At 57.9% G+C, this 22,439-nt stretch overlaps 1 protein-coding gene across 4 annotated transcripts in view; it reads right to left on the bottom strand.

The window, feature by feature from the left end:
- Nucleotides 1-1,743: 1,743 nt before the first annotated feature.
- ARAP1 (ArfGAP with RhoGAP domain, ankyrin repeat and PH domain 1) overlaps nucleotides 1,744-22,439 on the bottom strand; it is an 86,870-nt gene continuing 66,174 nt past the window's right edge. For 3 of the 4 annotated variants that reach the window (XM_061990146.1, XM_061990157.1, XM_061990171.1), the window contains 10 exons: nucleotides 21,853-21,921; nucleotides 21,594-21,711; nucleotides 17,875-17,988; nucleotides 16,245-16,387; nucleotides 14,924-15,006; nucleotides 8,875-8,925; nucleotides 8,622-8,685; nucleotides 7,280-7,435; nucleotides 2,421-2,459; nucleotides 1,744-2,325 (listed from right to left, as the gene is read on the bottom strand). In XM_061990146.1, the coding sequence (XP_061846130.1) occupies nucleotides 2,442-2,459; nucleotides 7,280-7,435; nucleotides 8,622-8,685; nucleotides 8,875-8,925; nucleotides 14,924-15,006; nucleotides 16,245-16,387; nucleotides 17,875-17,988; nucleotides 21,594-21,711; nucleotides 21,853-21,921 (816 nt within the window). In that variant the 3' untranslated portion in view covers nucleotides 1,744-2,325; nucleotides 2,421-2,441. The remainder of the gene's footprint in view (nucleotides 2,326-2,420; nucleotides 2,460-7,279; nucleotides 7,436-8,621; nucleotides 8,686-8,874; nucleotides 8,926-14,923; nucleotides 15,007-16,244; nucleotides 16,388-17,874; nucleotides 17,989-21,593; nucleotides 21,712-21,852; nucleotides 21,922-22,439) is intronic. The other variant, XM_061990164.1, reaches the window with a different exon arrangement.

Below are 22,439 nucleotides of genomic sequence, written 5' to 3'. Positions count from 1 at the left end.
GAATTTGCTGTGGGCTTAGGATGGATTTGTCTGAGGGTTTAGGGTGGATTTGTCCAGTTTAGGGTGGATTTGGCCATGGATTTAGGATGGGTTTGTCCAGTTCAGGGTGGATTTGGCTGTGGGTTTAGGGTAGATCTGTCCATGGATTTAGGATGGACCTGCTAGATTTGGCTTTGGGTTTGGGAATGGATTTGCCCAGGAGTTTGGGATGGATTTGGCTGAGGGTTTAGGATGGATTTGTCCAGTTTAGGGTGGATTTGGCTGAGGGGTTAGAGTGGATCTGGCCATGGGTTTAGGATGGACTTGCCCATGGGCTAAGGGTAGATTTGGCTGTGGGTTTAGGATGGACTTGGCCATGGATTTAGGATGGATTTGGCCATGACTTTAGGATGGATTTGTCCAGTTCAGGGTGGATTTGGCTGTGGGTTTAGGGTGGATCTGGCCATGGGTTTAGGATGGACTTGCCCATGGGCTAAGGGCAGATTTGACTTTGGGTTTGGGATGGATTTGCTCAGGTATTTAGGATGGATTTGGCTCAGGGTTTAGGATGGATTTGGCCAGTTCAGGGTGGATTTGCTCAGGAGTTTAGGATGGATTTGTCTGAGGGTTTAGGGTGGATTTGGCCATGGATTTAGGATGGATTTGTCCAGTTTAAGGTGTACTTGGCTGTGGGTTTAGGGTAGACTTGGCCATGGATTTAGGATGGATTTGCCCATGACTTTAGGATGGCTTTGTCCAGTTTAAGGTGGATTTGGCTGTGGATTTAGGATGGATCTGGCCATGGATTTAGGATGGACTTGCCCATGGGCTAAGGGTAGATTTGGCTTTGGGTTTGGGATGGATATGCCCAGGAGTTTGGGATGGATTTGGCTCAGGGTTTAGGGTGGATTTGTCCAGTTCAGGGTGGATTTGGCTCAGGGGTTAGAGTGGATCTGGCCATGGGTTTAGGATGGACTTGCCCATGGGTTTAGGATGGATTTGGCCAAGGGATTGGGGTGGATTTGTCTGTGGCTTTAGGGTGGATTTGGCCATGGCTTTAGGGTGGATTTGTCCAGTTTAAGGTGGATTTGGCTGTGGGTTTAGGATGGACATGGCCATGGGTTTAGGATGGATTTGGCCAAGGGTTTGGGGTGGATTTGTCTGTGGATTTAGGGTGGATTTGGCTGTGAGTTTAGGGTAGACTTGGCCATGGATTTAGGGTGGATTTGTCCATGGTTTTAGGATGGATTTGTCCTGTTCAGGGTGGATTTGCCTGTGGGTTTAGGATGGATCTGGCTGTGGGTTTCGGATGGATCTGGCCATGGGTTTAGGATGGATTTGCCCATGGGTTTAGGATGGATTTGCCCATGGCTTTAGGATGGATTTGTCCAGTTCAGGGTGGATTTGCCTGTGGGTTTAGGATGGACTTGGCCATAGATTTCGGATGGACTTGGCCATGGCTTTGAATGGATTTGGCTGTGAGTTTGGGGTGGATCTGGCTGTGGGTGTAGAGTTGTCTTGGCCATGGTTGTAGGGTGCCTTTGGCTGTGTGTTTAGGGTGGGCTCACCCCTGGGTGTGAGCAGGGCTGGAGCATGGGGTGTGTTTGACCACAACCAGCACAGAGCTGTGAGGGGTGAGCAGAGACCCCCCAACCCACCCTCCCAACACCCCCCTCAGCTGCTCCCCATCTCCCCAGCAAGCAAGAAGCCACCAGTGCTGGGGACCTCAAAGCCACTCACCACTCAGCCACCACAGACCCAACACCATGTCCCCAAACCCTTTAATATCACCAAGAGGTGGGATGAGGGGGCACCTCCTGTCACCCCAAACCATGCCCTTGCAGCCAGGGGACAGGGGGCACAGTGGCCACAGGCACCCCCCAGCAATCTGGGGGAGGAAGGGGGGATGTAGAAGCTCTGGATGCCTTCCCTGACACAGATTTGGGGGGGACCCCAGGGATGGGGCACCCCCTCCCCAGCAGCACCAGGGCATGAGCTGCTCTCCCCTACATTGTCCTTTGAATAGAGAGGGACTTGAAGATAGAGGGAGGAAGAGGAGAAGCAAAAGCCTCCCCTCCTGTGCCAGGACACTCCCTGAGGCTGTGCCTCTGTGCTGGAGCCTGGTGCAGGTTGGCATTGCCCTGGAGGGGGTGGGCACCCTGCCCTGGCTGCCAAGACCAGCTCTGCCAGTTGCTGGGTGGCCTCGTTGGCATCTCCTCCCCCCTTTCGTGGTTGCCCTGTGGAGTGGAGTCACTGGAGGATGAAAAGGTCCAGAGGTGGTTGGTGGGACCCCTCCCCACCTCTTCCCCAGGGCTGGGGTGGGACCCTGCTCCTTCCTGGTTGAACCTGAGGCACAAGGGAGAGCAGAGGGTGAGGGAAGGGGAGAGAGGGGGCTGCCCCTTCCAGTCCCTCCCAGTTGGGAAGGAGAGGAGGGAACTCACCCTGTGTGTCAGGCTTCCAGCTCAGGCATTCCTCAGGAGCTGGGGATAGAGCACAGATAGAGGGGGAGTCCCCAGTTAATCCCCCTCCTTATCCCCAGGGGATGGGGATGGGTGGGGGGAACCCCAGAGCCCCTCTGAGGGGACACTGAGGTGACAGCCACCCCATCCATGCTGTGCCCAGGCTGAGGGGCTGACTCCTGTGAGGCTGCTCCCTGGCTCACCCACAGCCCTTGGGGTGCAGAGACCCCCTTACTACAGCCCAAGGTGGGGGATGGCAGATGCTGCCCACAAAGCACAACCCACTGCCCCCCCTGTTCTAAACCTGAGCCCAAGGAGGGGATTCTGGGGCAGAGCCAGTGCCAAGGGGTGAGGATGAGATGGGGGCACCCAGAGGATGCTGCTCCCTGCCCTTGGGGCATGTCTGGGGGATGGATCCCAGCCATCAGGTTTGAAACAGCAACAATGGGCCTGAGGGGTGTCCCCCAGGGGTGTCCCCAGCAGGAGTGGCCCAACAGGGGTGTCACAGCAGGAGTGGCCCAACAGGGATGTCCTTCAAGGGGTGTCCCCCAGGGATGTCCCTCAGGGGTGTTCCAGCAGGGATGTCACAGCAGGGATGTCTCAATAGGGGTGTCCCACCAGAGATATCACCCAGGAATGTCCCCTCAGGGATGTCCCCTCAGGGATGTCCCTCAAGGGATGTCCCAGGATGAGTGTCCCCCCAGGGACGTCCCAACAGGGATGTCCCACCAGAGATGCCCCCCAAGGGATGTCCCCTCAGGGATGTCCCCCAAGGAATGTCCCCCAGGAGTGTCCCCCCAGGGATGTCCCAACAGGGATGTCGCAGCAGAGGTGTCCCAGCAGGGGTGTCCCAGCAGGGATGTCCCCCAGGGATGTCCCAGGATGGGTGTCCCCCCAGGGATGTCCCAACAGGGGTGTCCCAGCAGGGGTGTCCCACCAGAGATGTCCCCCAAGGGATGCTCCCCAGGGGTGTCCCAGCAGAGGTGTCCCCTAGGGGTATCCCAGCAGGGATGTCCCAACAGGGATGTCCCCCAGGGATGTCCCCTCAGGGATGTCCCAGCATGGGTGTCCTCCCAGGGATGTCCCAACAGGGATGTCCCCCAGGGATGTCCCCTCAGGGATGTCCCAACAGGGGTGTCCCAGAAGGGATGTCCCCCCAGAGATGTCCCCCAAGGGATGCTCCCCAGGGGTGTCCCAGCAGAGGTGTCCCCTAGGGATGTCCCCTCAGGGATGTCCCCCAGGGGTGTCCCCCAGGGGTGTCCCAGCAGGGACGTCCCACTAGAAATATCCCCCAGGGATGTTCCCCAGAGATGTCACAGCAGGGATGTCCCCAAGGGATGTCCCAGCATGGGTGTTCCCCCAGGGATGTCCCTCAGGGGTGTCCCAACAGGGGTATCCCACCAGAGATATTCCCCAGGGCTGTTCTCCAGGGGTGTCCCCCGAGGAATGTCCCAACAGGGATGTCCCAGCAGGGGTATCCCACCAGAGAAATCCCCCAGGGATGTTCTCCAGGGGTGTCCCCTCAGGGATGTCCCAACAGGGATGTCCCAGCAGGGGTGTCCCCTCAGGGATGTCCCCAAGGGATGTCCCCCAGGGGTGTCCCAGCAGAGATGTCCCCCATGGATGTCCCTTCAGGGATGTCCCCCAGGGGTGTCTCAGCAGGGATGTCCCAACAGGGATGTCCCCAAGGGATGTCCCCCAGGAGTGTCCCAACAGAGGTATCCCTCAGGGGTGTCCCACCAGGGATGTCCCCCAAGGGATGTCCCAGCATATGTGTCCCCCCAGGGATGTCCCAGCAGGGGTGTCCCACCAGAGATATCGCCCAGAGATGTCCCCCAGGGGTGTCCCAACAGGGATGTCCCCCAAGGGATGTCCCCCAGGGATATCCCAGCAGAGATGTCTCCCAAGGGATGTCCCTCAGGGATGTCCCAACAGGGATGTCCCCAAAGGACGTCCCCCAGGGATGTCCCAACAGGGGTGTCCCCCAGGGATGTCCCAGCAGGGATATCCCATCAGAGATGTCCCCCAAGGGGTGTCCCAACAGGGGTGTCCTCTCAGGGATGTCCCCTCAGGGATGTCCCCAAGGGATGTCCCAGCATGGGTGTTCCCCCAGGGATGTCCTTCAGGGGTGTCCCACCAGAGATATCCCCCAGGGGTGTTCCTCAGGGATGTCCCCCCAGGGGACAGGGATGTCCCAGCAAGGATGTCCCCAAGGGATGTCCCCCAGGGGTGTCCCAGCAGGGATGTCCCCTCAGGGATGTCCCCCAAGGGATGTCCCCCCAGAGGTGTCCCAGCAGTGGCACCATCATCCCCATAGCCAAGCCCTGTGTGTGACAGCCCCTGGGCAGGATGAGTGTCACACACACACACACAGGAGGAGGGGACTGGGGGCTGATTTGTGACCAGGACACAGTTAGAGAGCCATGAAAAGCCTGGGAGAGCATCTCCTCCTCTTGCATCACACCCCAAGGGACCACCCAGGGAGCCTGATGTCACACAGAGCACCCCAAGCATCAGCCACCCCCCAGCAGCTCTGGCTGGGGTGACCAGAGGCTGATGCTGGCACCCAGGAATGGCAGCAGGGACACCCCCAAGCTCAGCTTTGGGGACCAGGATCAAGTTTTAGGGACCTGAACCAGGTTCTGGGGACCGGGAGCAGATTTGCAGACCAGGAGCAGGTTTTGGGGATCAGGTTTTGGAGATCAGGAGCAGGTTTAGGGACCAGGAGCAGGTTTTGGGGACAAGGTTTGAGGACCAAGATGAGTTTGGGGAACCTGAACCAGGTTCTGTGGAGCAGGATCAGATTTGGGGACCAGAACCAGGTTTAGGGACCAGGATGAGGTTTGGGGACCAGGAGCATGTTTAGGACCAGGATCAGGTTTAGGGACCAGGAGCAGGTTTTAGGGACCAGGTTTTGGAGATCAGGAGAAGGTTTAGGGACCAGGAGCAGGTTTTGGGGACCAAGTTTGAGGATCAGGATGAGTTTGGGGAACCTGAACCAGGTTCTGGGAACCACGATCAGATCTGCAGGTCAGGTTTGGGACCAGGATCATGTTTAGGACCAGGATCAGGTTTGGAACCAGGGTCAGGTTTTGGGGACCAGGGTCAAGTTTGGGACCAGGATCAGGTTTGGGACCAGGATAAGGTTTAGGACCAGGATCAGGTTTAGGACCAGGATCAGGTTTTGGGGACCAGGGTCAGGTTTGGGACCAGGATCAGGTTTGGGGCCAAGGTTCAGGTTTGAGCCCAGGCTCAAGTTTGGGGTCCAGGATCAGGTTTGGAGATCAGGATCAGTTCTGGGGCTCAGGTTCATGTTTGGGGAACCTGAACCAGGTTCTGGGGACCAAACCTGAGGATCAGGATGAGTCTGGGGAACCTGAACCAGGTTCTGGGAACCAGGATCAGATCTGCAGGTCAGGTTTGGGACCAGAATCAGGTTTAGGACCAGGATCAGGTTTGGGGGCCAGGATCAGTTCTGGGACCCAGGTTCAGGTTTGGACTTAGGATCAGCTTAGGGGCCAGCATCAGGTTTGGGGGCAAAGATCAGTTCTGGAGATCAGGATCAGTTTTGGGGCCCAGCATCAGGTTTGGGATCCAGGTTCAGGTTTGGGGACCAGCATCAGGTTTGGGGACCAGCATCAGATTTAGAGACCAGCATCACTTCTGGGACCCAGGATCAGGTTTGGAGATCAGGATCAGGTTTGGGGGCCAGGATCAGTTCTGGGACCCAGGATCAGGTTTGGGGTCCAGGATCAAGTTTGGGGTCCAGGATGATGTTTGGGACCCAGGATCAGTTCTGGAGACCAAGATCAGTTTTGGGACCCAGGTTCAGGTTTGGACTTAGGATCAGGTTTGGGGTCCAGCATCAGGTTTGGGGACAAAGATCAGTTCTGGAGACCAGGATCAGTCAGGTTTGGGGGCCAGGATCAGTTCTGGAGACCAGGATCAGTCCTGGGGTCCAGCATCAGGTTTGGGGGCCAGGATCAGTTCTGGGACCCAGGTTCAGGTTTGGACTTAGGATCAGGTTTGGGATCCAGGTTCAGGTTTGGGGTCCAGCATCAGGTTTGGGGTCCTGGATGATGTTTGGGGCCCAGGATCAGTTCTGGAGACCAGGATCAGTCAGGTTTGGGGGCCAGGATCAGCTTTGGAGCCCAGCATCAGGTTTAGAGACCAGCATCACTTCTGGGACCCAGGACCAGGTTTGGAGACCAGGATCAGTTCTGGGACCCAGGTTCAGGTGTGGGGGCCAGGATCAGTTCTGGGGCCCAGCATCAGGTTTGTGATCCAGGTTCAGGTTTGGGGTCCAGGATGATGTTTGGGGCCCAGGATCAGTTCAGGTTTGGGTCTAGGATCAGGTTTGGAGCCCAGCATCACTTCTGGGACCCAGGATCAGGTTTGGACCTAGGATCAGGTTTGGGGGCCAGGATCAGGTTTAGGGGCCAGGATCAGGTTTGGGGACCAGGATCAGTTCTGGAGACCAGGATCAGTCAGGTTTGGGGGCCAGGATCAGCTTTGGAGTCCAGCATCAGGTTTAGAGACCAGCATCACTTCTGGGACCCAGGATCAGGTTTGGGGGCCAGCATCAGTTCTGGAGACCAGGATCAGGTTTAGGGGCCAGGATCAGGTTTGGGGGCCAGCATCAGTTCTGGAGACTAGGATCAGTTCAGGTTTAGGTCTAGGATCAAGTCTGGGGCCCAGCATCAGGTTTAGGTCCAAGGCTCAGCTTGAGGACTCAAGCCCAGCTTTGGAGGCCAGTCCCAGCTTTGTGCCCAGCCCCTGATGGCGTGATGCAGAGCAGATGCAGCCCCTGCAGAAGCCTCCCCCCAAGCCCCAGCACTCACAGTCAGTGGGTCAGTAGCAAAAGCAGCCACACTGTTCCTCATCTCGCTCTCGTTGCCCCTCAGAGGGATGAGGGAGATGTTCCCCAGCCTGGAGTCCTGCTGCCAGCGGGACACACGCACCCTGGAGTCCTCCGAGGGCCACAGGGCTCCTCCATGCTGGGGACAGCAGGGACAGGGGCTGCAGGAGGTCTGTGAGCTGGCTTTTTGGTCCTTGGCCACCCACAGACCTCTGCTCTGCCCTGATGTTCCCTGCTGGTATCAAACTGGGAGCACTGGTTGGTGCAGCAGAGGCTGAGCTGCCAGTGAGGGAGCTGTGGGCAGGCTGAGAGTTGGGCACAGAGGAAGGTGCTGAGGTTCCCCAAGGGCAAGGGCAGAGTCCTGCAGCTGGGGAGGAACCAGCCCCTGCAGCAGCACAGGCTGGGGGTGAGCTGCTGGAGAGCAGCTCTGGGACAGGGAGCTGGCACTGCTGGGGGGCAGCAACTGCCCATGAGCAGCAGCGTGGGCTGGTGGGCAAGAAGCCAATGGCAGCCTGGGGGCATGAAGAGAGTGTGGGCAGCAGGTTGAGGGAGGTTGTGCTGCCCCTGTGCTCTGCCCCAGCTGCAGTGGGGAGGCCACATCTGCAGTGCTGTGGCCAGGGCTGGGCTGCCCAGCTGCAGAGAGACAGGGAAGTGCTGCAGAGAGGCCAGTGCAGGGCTGCCAAGGTGCTGAGGGGCTGCAACATGTGTGTGAGGAGGAAAGGCTGCAGCCCTGGGGCTGCTCAGCCTGGGGAACAGAAGCCTGAGCTCAGGGGCACCTCAGCAACACTCACCTAAGAGGTGATGCTCCTGAGCAGGAGCCTCCACACCCTCCCTGGGCAGCCTGGGCCAGGGCTCCCTCCCCTCAGCACCAAAGCACTTGCTCCTCCTGGGCCAGGGGCACTTGCTGTGTCCCAGCCTCTGCCCCTTCCCCCTTGGCCTGCCACTGGCCACCACACACCCAAGTGGCACCTCCTGAGCCTTTCAGCACCTTGCAGGAGCCTTTAGGTACACAGCAAGTGCCCCTGGCCCAGGAGGAGCAAGTCCTTTGGTGCTGAGGGGAGGGAGCCCTGGCCCAGGCTGCCCAGGGAGGGTGTGGAGGCTCCTGCTCAGGAGGTTCCCAACCCCAGCTGGACACGTTCCTGTGCCCCCTGAGCCAGGGGCAGCTGCTGGAGCAGGGGCTGGGGCTGCAGCAGCTCTGCATGGTCCTGCACACCCCCAGCATTTAAGGCTTCTATGTTTAGGGATGTTTGGCTACCTCAAAGGGTTGCCACCAGCCAAGTGTCCCCCCAGGCTGTGAGCCCAGGGTGCTCTGCCCCATTCCCTACCTGCACATGGAGGAAGGTGGCAAACCACTCCCGCAGGTCAGCCTGGGTATCACAGCACAGGTACCTGCAGGGACACGGTGTCAGTGGCACAGGGAGGACACAGGTGACAGCCACAGTCCCCACTGGTGTCCTGAGTGAGGCTGTGGGCACCCAGCCAGCTTCTGCCCACCCAAACCTCCCATCTCCACCCCCCCTGGCAGCGTGTGTGTGTGTGTGTCCCAGGCCAGAGCTGTGTCCCCTGTCCAGCCCTTACCACTGCTGCTTCTCATGCTTCTCGTTCTCATAGAAGACTGTAAAGCCCCAACTGGAAGAGGGGAGGCAGAAAAGTGAAGTGGAGGGCTCAGGCTGCCCTGTCCCAGCCCCAAGCTCTGCTCCTGCACCCCTCAACCCTGCAAATGCCTCAGCCTGGCCCTGCAGCCCTTTGTTCTTGCAGCTCCCCAGCTCTCCACCTCCCCATCCCTGCAGCCCCCCATCCCTGCAACTCCCTGCCACTGAAGCCCTCCTCACCCCTGCAAAACCTGTCCCTGCAAACCCCTCAAACTGCAACCCCCTGTCCCTGCAGCCTCTCACCCCTGCAACCCTCCATCCCTGCAAATCAAAGCTGCAAACTCCCATCCCTGCAACTCTCCCTCCCTGCAACACCTCATCCCTTCACCTCTCCATCCCTGCAGCACCTCATCCCTTCACCTCTCCATCCCTGCAACACCTCATCCCTTCACCTCTCCATCCCTGCAGCCCCTCATCCCTTCACCTCTCCATCCCTGCAGCACCTCATCCCTGCAACCTCCTATCCCTGGAAACACCCTCAAAGCTGCAACCTCCTGTCCCTGCAACCTTTATCCCTGCAAACCCCTCAAAGCTGCAGCCCCCTGTCCCTGCAACCTCTGTCCCTGCCACCTCCTCAAAGCTGCAACTCCCTGTCCCTGCAAACACCCTCAAAGCTGCAACCCCCTGTTCCTGCAACCCCCTGTCCCTGCAAACACCTTCAAAGCTGCAGCCCCCTATCCCTGCAACCTCTGTCCCTGCAAACACCCTCAAAGCTGCAATCCCCTGTCCCTGCCACCCCCTCAAAGCTGCAAGCCCTGTCCCTGCAAACACCCTCAAAGCTGTAACTCCCTGTCCCTGCCACCCCCTCAAAGCTGCAAGCCCTGTCCCTGCAAACACCCTCAAAGCTGCAATCCCCTGTCCCTGCCACCCCCTCAAAGCTGCAAGCCCTGACCCTGCAAACACATTCAAAGCTGCAACTCCCTGTCCCTGCAGCCCCCTGTCCCTGCAAACACCCTCAAAGCTGCAACTCCCTGTCCCTGCAAACACTCTCAAAGCTACAACTCCCTGCCCCTGCAACCCCCTGTCCCTGCAAACACCTTCAAAGCTGCAACCTCCTATACCCTGCAACATTTATCCCTGCAAACCCCTCAAAGCTGCAGCCCCCTGGCCCTGCAACCTCTGGCCCTGCAAACACCTCCAAAGCTGCAACCCCTGTCCCTGCAACCCCCTGTCCCTGCCACCTCCTCAAAGCTGCAACTCCCTGTCACTGCAAACACCCTCAAAGCTGCAGCCCCCTATCCCTGCAACCTCTGTCCCTGCAAACACCCTCAAAGCTGCAATCCCCTGTCCCTACCACCCCCTCAAAGCTGCAAGCCCTGTCCCTGCAAACACTCTCAAAGCTGCAACTCCCTGCCCCTGCAACCTCCTGTCCCTGCAAACACCCTCAAAGCTGCAACTCCCTGTCCCTGCAGACCCCTGTCCCTGCAAACACCCTCAAAGCTGCAACTCCCTGTCCCTGCAGCCCCCTGTCCCTGCAAACACCCTCAAAGCTGCAATCCCCTGTCCCTGCCACCCCCTCAAAGCTGCAAGCCCTGTCCCTGCAAAAACCCTCAAAGCTGCAACTCCCTGTCCCTGCAGCCCCCTGTCCCTGCAAACACCCTCAAAGCTGCAATCCCCTGTCCCTGCAAACACCCTCAAAGCTGCAAGCCCTGTCCCTGCAAACACTCTCAAAGCTGCAACTCCCTGTCCCTGCAGCCCCCTGTCCCTGCAAACACTCTCAAAGCTACAACTCTCTGCCCCTGCAACCTCTTGTCCCTGCAAACACCCTCAAAGCTGCAACTCCCTGTCCCTGCAAACACTCTCAAAGCTACAACTCGCTGCCCCTGCAACCTCCTGTCCCTGCAAACACCTTCAAAGCTGCAACCTCCTATACCCTGCAACATTTATCCCTGCAAACCCCTCAAAGCTGCAGCCCCCTGGCCCTGCAACCCCCTGTCCCTGCAAACACCTTCAAAGCTGCAACCCCCTGTCCCTGCAACCTCCCACCCCTGCAACTCTCCATCTCCTGCACCCTGAGCACGTGCATTTGAAGCCTCTGCACAGCTCAGCACATGTGCTCACGTGCACACACAGACATTCCCACTCCTGCACACTCACAAACATGCAGCTGTGCACATGCATGTGCAGCCTCCTGCACACATAGGTTGACATGTAGCTGCACACATCCACATGCATGCACAGACACACAACACACGTGTGCACAAGTGCTCACACACACATGTGCACACTCACCCACATGCACACACACTCATGCACACACTCATATGTGAGCACACGTGCTGACACACATGCACATACCTCTGCAGACTCACACACACACATGCAGACATGCTGACACACATGTGTGCAAACTCACACACATGTGCACACACACACACACACTTGCATCTGTGCACAAGTGCTGACAGACATGCACACATATGTGCACACTCATGTGCACACACACACATATGCACACTCACCTACATGCACACACATATGCACAGCCACACACATGCTCACTCATGTGCACACACACATGCACACACACATGCACACTCACCCACATGCACATTCACTCACATGCACACACCCACATGCACCCACATGTACAAACACACATGCACACTCACCCACATGCACACTCACCCACATGCACACTCACTCACATGCACACACCCACATGCACACTCACCCACATGCACACCCACCCACATGCACACCCACCCACATGCACACTTGTGTGCACACACACATGCAAACTCACCCACATGCACACTCATGTGCACACATACACATGCACACTCATGTGCATACTCACTCACATGCACACTCACATGTACACACACACATCCACACTCACCCACATGCACACTCATACAGACATGCACACTCACCCACATGTACACTCATGTGCACACTCATGTGCACACTAATCCACATGCACACACACCCAGATGCACACTCACGTGCACACACACACACAGGAACACACACACACTCACCCACATGCACACCCACATGCACTCTCACACACAGGCACACACACATACTCACCACATGCACACTCACTTGCACAAGCACACTCACCCACATGCACACACTCACGTGCACACACACACACCCCCACATGCACACTCACCCACATGCACACCCACATGCACTCTCACACACAGGCACACACACATACTCACCCACATGCACACTCACATGCACACACACACACACTCACCCACATGCACACTCATGTGCACACTCACACACAGGCACACACACATACTCACCACATGCACACTCACTTGCACAAGCACACTCACCCACATGCACACTCACCCACATGCACACTCACACATGCACACTCATGTGCACACTCACCCACATCCACACTCATGTGCACACACACACTCACCCACATGCACACACTCACGTGCACACACACACACACCCACATGCACTCTCACCCACATGCACACCCACATGCACTCTCACACACAGGCACACACACATACTCACCCACATGCACACTCACGTGCACACACACACTCACCCACATGCACGCTCATGTGCACACTCACACACAGACACACACACATACTCACCACATGCACACACACTTGCACACGCACACTCACCCAAATGCACACTCACCCACATGCACACTCACACATGCACACTCATGTGCACACTCACCCACATCCACACTCATGTGCACACACACACTCACCCACATGCACACACTCACGTGCACACACACACACACCCACATGCACTCTCACCCACATGCACACCCACATGCACTCTCACACACAGGCACACACACATACTCACCCACATGCACACTCACGTGCACACACACACTCACCCACATGCACGCTCATGTGCACACTCACACACAGACACACACACATACTCACCACATGCACACACACTTGCACACGCACACTCACCCAAATGCACACTCATCCAGATGCACACTCACCCACATGCACACTCACACATGCATACTCATGTGCACACTCACCCACATCCACACTCATGTGCACACACACACTCACCCACATGCACACACTCACACACACACACTCACCCACATGCACACACCCACATGCACTCTCACACACAGGCACACACACATACTCACCCACATGCACACTCACGTGCACACACACACTCACCCACATGCACACTCATGTGCACACATACACACTCATGTGCATACTCACCCACATGCACACACATACACATGCACACTCACACACATGCACACTCACCCACTGACACACACCAGCCACTGACACACACCCCTATGCTCTTGCACACTCACACACACGCTACAATGCATCCTGTGAGGCTGCCCTGACATCTGCTGGCAGGAGGCACAGCCAGCAGGACACGTGTCCCAGGAGCCAAAACTGGCCCTGGCCCCAGCCCCAGTCCTGGCCCCATCTCTCTGTCCCTGTCCCCATCCCCATCTCCATTCCATCCTCATCCTCATCCATGTTCCTCTGCCCATCTCTATCTGCAGCCCTGTCCCCATTCCATCCCTGTCCTCACCCTCAGCCCTGTCCCCATCTTCATCTCCAGTCCCATTCTCAGCCCTGTCTCCAGCCTCATCCCCATCCCCACCTCCATTCCATCCCTCACCCTGTCCCTCATCCTCATCCCAGTCACCATCTCATGCTCATCCCCATCCCTGGCCTCATCTCCATCCCCACCTCCATCTCCATCCCATCCCTGTCCCCATCCCATCTCCATCATCACCTCCATCCCATCTCCATCTCATCCCTCACCTTGTCCCTATCCTCATCCTCATCCCAGTCACCATCCCATGCTCATGTCCATTCCCACTCCACTCTCCATCTCCACCTCCATCCCATCCCTCACCCCAGGTCCCATCTCCATCCCCATCCCTCTCCCCATCCCAGTCACTGTCCCATCCCCATCCCCACTTCCATCTCCATCCCTATTCCATCTCCACCCTGTCCCTGTCCCCATCCCCATCCCCACCCCATCCCATTCCATCTCTATCCCCATCCCATCTCCATCCCCATCTCATTCCATCCCATTCCATCCTCATCCCAATCCCAATCCCATCCACATCCCCATCTCATCCCCATCCTCATCTCATCCCTATCCCATCTCCATCTCCATCCCATCTCCATATCCATCTCCATCCCCATCCTATTCCATCCCATCCCATCCCCATTCCATCTCCATTCCAATCCCATCTCCATCCCCATCCCATTCCTATCCCATCCCCAACCCATCCCCATCCCATTCCCATCTCTATCCCATTTCAACCCATCCCCATCTCCATCCCATCCCCATCTCTATCCCCATTCCATTCCATTCCATTCCATTCCATCCCATGCCAATCTCCATCCCTATCCCAACCCATCTCCATCCCCATCTCATCCCCACCCCATCCCCATCACATCTCCATCCCAAATCCATCCCCATTCCCACCCCATCCCCATCACATCTCCATCTCCATCCCCATCCCATCCCCATCCCATCCCCATCCCATCCCCATCCCCATCCCCATCCCCATCCCACCTCCATTCTCACCCCACCCCATCCCACCCCACCCCATCCTATCCCATCCCATCCCATCCCATCCCATCCCATCCCATCCCATCCCATCCCATCCCATCCCAATCTCTATCCCCATCTCCATCCCATCCCCATCTCTATCCCCATTCCATTCCATCCCATCCCATCCCATGCCAATCTCCATCCCTATCCCATCCCATCTCCATCCCCATCTCATCCCCACCCCATCCCATCCCATCTCCATCCCCACCCCACCCCATCCTATCCCATCCCATCCCATCCCATCCCATCCCATCCCATCCCCATCTCCATCTCCATCCCATGCCATCCCATCCCCATCTCTGTGCCCATCCCACCCCATCCCCACCTCCATCTCCACCCCATCTCCCCCCTGTCCCTGTGCCCACCCCTGTGCCCACCCCACACCCCCCATCCCCACTCACCACGTGGGGGGCCGAAGCTTCTTCTTAACCCCGAGATAGACCCTCAGGTTGCTGACAGGCCACTCCTTCTCTGGCTTGTGGCTCTGTGGGCACAGAGGGCACAGCCCCAGGTTGGGGGCTGCAGGGTCACCCCACCCCCTTTGCCACCCATCCCACCCCCTGGAGGCCTCTCCCTGCTGGGAGATGCTGCTGGGGAAGGGGCTGGTGCCCATCACCCCTGGTCACAGAGGGAGGGGAGGCAAGAGGCTTGTGCCAAGCTCCTCACACCTTGTCCTGGGGTCTCAAGAGCCTGGCACTAGACATGGGGGCACCTGTGGCAGCCCCCTGATGGGCAGTGGCCGGAGTCCCTGTCCCCACCACAGCACAGGGGGGGTCTGGGGGAGTTCTGAGGGGAAAAGGGGGGTTTTGGTGGAGAAAGTGGAGGCAGAGGAGGGAGAGGAGGCTGAGGGAGCAGAGGCTGAGAATGGAGTGGAGGGACAAGAGGCTGTTGGAACAGAAGCTGCTGGAGCAGAGGCTGAGAGAGAGGAGGCTGAGAGAGAGGAGGCTGAGGGAACGAACAGAAGACAAGGGGGCAGAGGCTGTTGTTGGAGCAGAGCCTGAGAGGCCAGAGGCTGAGGCAGAGGAGGCAGCAGAGGCTGAGGGGGCAGAGGCTGTTGTTGGAGCAGAGGCTGTTGGAGCAGAGGAGGCAGCAGAGGCTGTTGGAGCAGAGGCTGAGGGAGCAGAGGAGGCAGCAGAGGCTGAGGCAGCAGAGGCTGTTGGAGAAGAGGCTGTTGCAGCAGAGGCTGTTGGAGCAGAGGCTATTTTTGGAGCAGAGGCTGTTGGAGCAGAGGCTGTTGTTGCAGCAGAGGCTGAGGCAGCAGAGGCTGAGGGAGCAGAGGCTGTTGGAGCAGAGGCTGTTGTTGGAGCAGAGGCTGTTACAGCAGAGGCTGAGGGAGCAGAGGCTGAGGCACAGGAGGCAGCAGAGGCTGAGCAGGCAGAGGCTGTTGGAGCAGAGCCTGAGGGGGCAGAGGCTGAGGGAGAGGAGGCAGCACAGGCTGTTGGAGCAGAGGCTGAGGGAGCAGAGGCTGTTGGAGCAGAGGTTGAGGCAGCAGAGGCTGAGGGAGCAGAGGAGGCAGCAGAGGCTGAGGGAGCAGTGGCTGTTGGAGCAGAGGCTATTTTTGGAGCAGAGGCTGTTGGAGCAGAGGCTGTTGGAGCAGAAGCTGTTGGGGCAGAGGCTGAGGGAGCAGAGGCTGAGGGAGCAGAGGAGGCAGCAGAGGCTGTTGGAGCAGAGGCTGAGGCACAGGAGGCAGCAGAGGCTGGGGCTGCCTGGGGCAGGGCTCACCCGCACGTCCCTGTAGAGGCGCAGGCAGCTGTGGCTCAGGATGACGTAGCGCTCGTGGAAGCTGCTGCTCAGGCCCAGCCCCAGCACGCTCCTGTCCTCCCTGAACCTCACCATGCCGTGCTTGCAGTCGCCCACCCTGCTGGCTGCAGCCCCCCAGCAGCTCAGAGCCCCCCAGCAGGGCCGTGGGCTGCAGCCAGAGCCGCCTCCCCTTCGCCCCCAGGGCCCCGGTGCCAGGTCCTGGCCACCAGCCTGGCTCAGGGGCCGCCAGTCCCTGGGCTGCCATGGCTGGCTGAGGCATGGCATGGCTGGGGCCTTTGGGGTTTGCTGCAGGGTGGGATTGGTGGGACAAGGGGCATCCTGCACATCTGGCACTGGCATCTGCTGCTGCCTCATCCCATTTCATCCCATTTCATCCCATCTCCATCCCATCCCATCCCAACCCATCCTCATCCCATCCCATTCCCATCTCCATCTCATCCTTTTCCATCCCATCCCATTCCACCCCATCCCATCTCTCCCCATCCCTCCCCATCCCATCCCATCCCATCCCATCCCATCCCATCCCATCCCATTTCCATCCCATCCCATTTCATCCCACTCCCATCCCATCCCATTTCATCCCACTCTATCCCATCCCATCCCATCCCACCCCATCCCATCCTGTCCCACCCCTATCCCTTTCCCATTCCCATCCCATCCCATCCAACCCTATCCCATTCCATCCCATCCCATCCCATCCCTATCCCTTTCCCATTCCCATCTCATCCCATCCTACCCCATCCCACCCTGTCCCACTCCTATCCCATTCCCATCCCATCTCACCCCATCCCACCCCATCCCATCCTGTCCCATCCCATCTCTTTCCCATTCCCATCTCATCCCATCCAACCCCATCAGACCCCATCTCATCCTGTCCCACCCCATCCCATCTCACCCCACCCCATCCCATCCCACCCTGTCCCACTCCTATCCCTTTCCCATTCCCATCCCACCCCACTCTAACCCATCCCACCCTAACCCACCCCATCCCATCCCATCCCATCCCATCCCATCCCACCCCATCCCATCCCACCCTGTCCCACTCCTATCCCTTTCCCATTCCCATCCCACCCCACCCTAACCCATCCCATCCCATCCCATCTCATCCCACCCCATCCCATCCTATCCCACCCCTATCCCTTCCCCATTCCCACCCCATCCCATCCTGTCCGACCCCTATCCTTTTCCCATTCCCATCCCATCTCACCCCATCCCATCTCACCCCATCTCACCCCACCCCACCCCACACTGTCCCACTCCTATCCCTTTGCCATTCCCATCCCATCCCATCTCACTCCATCCTACCCCATCCCATCCCATCCCATCCCATCCTGTCCAACCCCTATCCTTTTCCCATTCCCATCCCATCTCACCCCATCCCATCCCACCTCATCCCATCCTGTCCCACCCCATCCCTTCCCCATTCCCACCCCATTCCACCCCATCCCACCCCATCCCATCCTATCCCACCCCATCCCTTCCCCATTCCCACCCCATCCCATCCCACCCCATCTCATCCTATCCCACCCCATCCCTTCCCCATTCCCACCCCATCCCATCCCACCCCCTCCCTCCTCTGCCACCCCCTCACCCAGGTAGATGAGCATGTTCTCCATGGCCATCTGCTTCTTCACCACCAGGTAGCTGTCGGTGCCCAGGCTGTGCAAAATGGGCAGCACCTTCTCAGAGTAGTGCAGGGGCCGCTCTGTGGGGACAAGCAGGGGCTGAGCTGGCACCCAGGGAGTGGCTGGCACCCTGCAAGGTGGCACTTGGCCCATGGCACATGTGCAGGGGGGGGCTGGTGGAGATGGGAAGGAGCCAAAGCAACCATCACCTGTGGCTTGTGGGTGTTCTGAAACCCTGCCAGCAGCCAAAGTATGCAGAGAGGGAATTCAGCCCTCCCCAGCTCCCCCCAGGGCGAGGCAGGATTGAGTAAGAGTTCACAGCTGAACATTCCACACAGTCCCAGCCCTTGTTTGGGTTGGAAAAGCTGCTGGAGCCCAGCCCTGAGCTCACCCTGCCACAGCCAGCACTGAGCCACAGCCCTCAGCACCTCACCCCAGGGCTTTGGGATCCCTCCAGGGCTGGGCACTGCCCCAGCTCCCTGGGCAGCCTGGCACAGGGCTGACACCCCTCTCAGGGACACAGTTCTGCCTCAGCTCCAGCCTCAACCTCCCCTGGGGCAACCTGAGGCTGCTTCTCCTTGTTGTGTCACTTGTGCTGGGGGGATGTGTCCATCTCTCACCCCCTGCATCCCACCCCTGAGCCCCCTGTGCTGGGGATGTGCCCATCCCTCACCCCCTGCATCCCACCCCTGAGCCCCCTGTGCTGGGGATGTGCCCATCCCCTGGGGCAGCTCCAGGCTGGTTCTGCTCATCCTGTCACTTGTTACTTGGGAGAAGAGACCTTGAGCCACAGGCTGCTGTGAGGGAGTGTCAGAGAGTGCTGCTGTGTCCCCTCAGGCTCCTCTTCTCCAGCCTCAACACTCCCATTCCCTCAGCCCCTTGTGCTCCAGCCCCTTCCCCAGCCTCACCCTGCAGCCTCTGTCTCCAGGCTCTTGCTCCTTCAGCCCTCTTGCTCCAACTCCAGCCCCTTCCCTCTTGTTTTGGAGCTCAGGAGCAGAGACTGACCCTCCAACCTCAACCTCCTCTGGGCCAACTCCAGCCCCTTCCCTCTTGTCCTGTCACTTGGAGCTCAGGAGCAGAGACCAACCTCCCCAGGCACAGGCTGCTGTGAGGGAGTGTCAGAGAGTGCTGCTGTGTCCCCTCAGGCTCCTCTTCTCCAGGCTCAGCACCCCCATTCCCTCAGCCCCTCCCCAGCCCCTTGTGCTCCAGCCCCTCAATGTCTTGTTGCCACACTAATCCTGATCCATTTCTGGGTAATTTTAGCCCCTCCCCAGCTTGATCCCTGTTTTTTAAAGGGCTGGGTGGAGCTTGGCTGGGCACAGGGCTTGCAGAGGTGAGGAAGCAGCACCCATCCTATGCAGAGGGGAGCCTGAGCATCACAGCTTGGGGATGGTGAGGAATGAAACATCTCAGCAGAGGCTCCTGCTGATGCCCAGAGGCTGCCAGGCTCAGCACCCTGCCCATCCCCATGCCAGGCTTCTCCCTCCTCATCCATCTCCATCCCCACCCACATCCCCATCTTCAGTTACCAACTTGACCCTCGTCTCCATCACCACCACAATCCATCCTCAGCCCCAGTCCCAGCCTCACCCCACCTCTATCCCCATCCTGATTCCCATCCCCACCCCTACCTATCCCCATCTCCAGTCACCAACTTCATCCTCATCTCCAGTCACCATCTCCAGCCCCATCCAACCCCCATCTCCATCCATCTCCTCCATGTCCATCCCACTCCCCATTTCCATCTCCACTCATCATTTCCATCCCAATCTCCAACTCCAGTCACCATCTCCATCTCTAACTCCACTTCCATCTCCATCCCAATCCCCATCTGCATCCTCATCTTCATCTCCTTCTCTATCTCTATTCCCATGCCCATTCCCATCCAACCCCCATCTCCATCCATCTCCTCCATGTCCATCCCAGTCCCCATTTCCATCTCCAGCCATCATTTCTATCCCAATCCCCAACTCCAGTCACCATCTCCATCTCTAACTCCACTTCCATCTCCATCCCAATCCCCATCTCCACCCCAATCCCCATCTCCAATCCCCATCTCCATCCTCATCTTCATCTCCTTCTCTCTATATCCCATCCTCATCCCCATCTCCATCCATCTCCTCCCCAATCCCCATTTCCATCTCCACTCATCATTTTCATCTTCATTTCCATCCCCATCTCCATCCCAATCCCCATCTCCAGTCACCATCTCCATCCTCATCTTCATCTCCTTCTCTATCTCCATCCCCATCTCCAGCCCCATCCAACTCCCATCTCCATCCATCCCCATTCATCATTTCCATTCTCATCTCAATCCCCAACTCCAGTCACCATCTCCATCCCTATCTCCATTCCCACCTCTGTCCCTAATACCATTCCCATCCCCATCCCCATCTCCACCCCAATCCCCATCTCCATCCTCATCTTCATCTCCTTCCCTATCTCCATCCCCATCTCCATTCCCATCCTCATCTCCATCTCCATCCATCTCCTCCATGTCCATCCCAGTCCCCATTTCCATCCCCACTCATCATCTCCATCCCAATCTCCATCTCCAGTCACCATCTCCATCCCCATCTCCACCCATCTCCTCCATGTCCATCCCAGTCCCCATTTACATCCCCACTCATCATTTCCATCCTCATCCTCATCTCAATCCCCAACTCCAGTCACCATCTCCATCCCTATCTCCATTCTCACCTCTATCCCTAATTCCATCTCCATTTCCATCTCCATTCCCATCCCAATCCCCATCTCCATCCCAATCCCTATCTCCAATCCCCACCTCCATCCTCATCTTCATCTCCTTCTCCATCTCCAGCCCCATCCCCAGCTCCATCCAACCCCCATCTCCACCCATCTCCTCCATGTCCATCCCAGTCCCCATTTACATCCCCACTCATCATTTCCATCCCAATCCCCATTTCCATCCTCATCTTCATCTCCTTTTCTCTCTATTCTCATCCTCATCCCCACCTCCATCCAACTTCTCCATGTCCATCCCAGTCCCCATTTACATCCCCACTCATCATTTCCATCCCAATCCCCATTTCCATCCTCATCTTCATCTCATTTTCTCTCTATTCTCATCCTCATCCCCACCTCCATCCAACTTCTCCATGTCCATCCTAGTCCCCATTTCCATCTCCACTCATCATTTCCATCCTCATCCTCATCTCAATCCCCAACTCCAGTCACCATCTCCATCCCTATCTCCATTCTCACCTCTATCCCTAATTCCATCTCCATTTCCATCTCCATCCCCATTCCCATCCCAATCCCCATCTCCATCCTCATCTTCATCTCCTTCTCCTTCTCCATCCCCATCCTGGTCACCATCCCATCCCAATCCCCATCTCCATCCCAATCCCTATCTCCAATCCCCATCTCCATCCTCATCTTCATCTCCTTCTCTATCTCCATCCCCATCCCCAGCTCCATACAACCCCCATCTCCATCCATCTCCTCCATGTCCATCCCAGTCCCCATTTCCATCCCCACTCACCATTTCCATCCCAATCCCCATCTCCAGTCACCATCTCCATCCCAGTCACCATCTCCAGCTCTATCTCCATTACCATCCCCATCCCCAATCCCATCTCCATCTCCATCTTCACCCCAATCCCCATCTCCAATCCCCATCTCCCTCCCCATCCCCATTCTGCCCCCTCACACCCTCACCCACCTGCCTCCTCCCTCTCATTCACTTCAAAGCAGCTCCAATAGTCCTTCTCCTTCATCAGGATCTTCCTCCTGTCCAGGATCTCGAAGGTGAGCTCCTCAGCTGTCATGGTGGCTGGGATCTAGGAGGGATGGGTGGAGGGAAGGGATAGGTCTCCCATCAGTCTAAACCCTCCTGCCAGCTCATGTCCCTGTGCCACCAGCCCCACAGCTTTGGGCACACAACTGGGGGGGTTTCTGTCCCCTCTGCACCCCTCACTCACCTTCACATGCTGCTCTGTCTCTGTTTTCTTCTCCTCCAGGTAGACAGTGCAGATGAAGTCCCCAGCTTGCTGGAGGGCAACAACCATCAGCTTGCCAGCCATGGGCTACATCCTGCCCTGGGCTGGAGCTTCTCTGATCCAAGGGCCCAGAGCATCCCACATCCATGGGGCTGGAGCATCCCTGGTCCAAGGGCCCAGAGCATCCCACATCCATGGGGCTGGAGCTTCTCTGATCCAAGGGCCCAGAGCATCCCACATCCATGGGGATGGAGCTTCCCTGATCCAAGGGCCCAGAGCATCCCACATCCATGGGGATGGAGCTTCCCTGATCCAAGGGCCCAGAGCATCCCACATCCATGGGGATGGAGCTTCTCTGATACAAGGGCCCAGAGCATCTCACAGCCATGGGGCTGGAGCATCCCTGGTCCAAGGGCCCAGAGCATCCCACATCCATGGGGCTGGAGCATCCCTGGTCCAAGGGCCCAGAGCATCCCACATCCATGGGGCTGGAGCATCCCTGGTCCAAGGGCCCAGAGCATCCCACATCCATGGGGCTGGACCTTCCCAGATCTATGGGGTCAGAGCTT

Source organism: Colius striatus, chromosome 1 (genome assembly GCF_028858725.1).
Source record: "Colius striatus isolate bColStr4 chromosome 1, bColStr4.1.hap1, whole genome shotgun sequence".
NCBI classification, from domain to species: Eukaryota; Metazoa; Chordata; class Aves; order Coliiformes; family Coliidae; genus Colius; species Colius striatus.
Note: the sequence above shows the minus strand (reverse complement) of the source record. Positions and strands in the feature narration are given on the sequence as shown.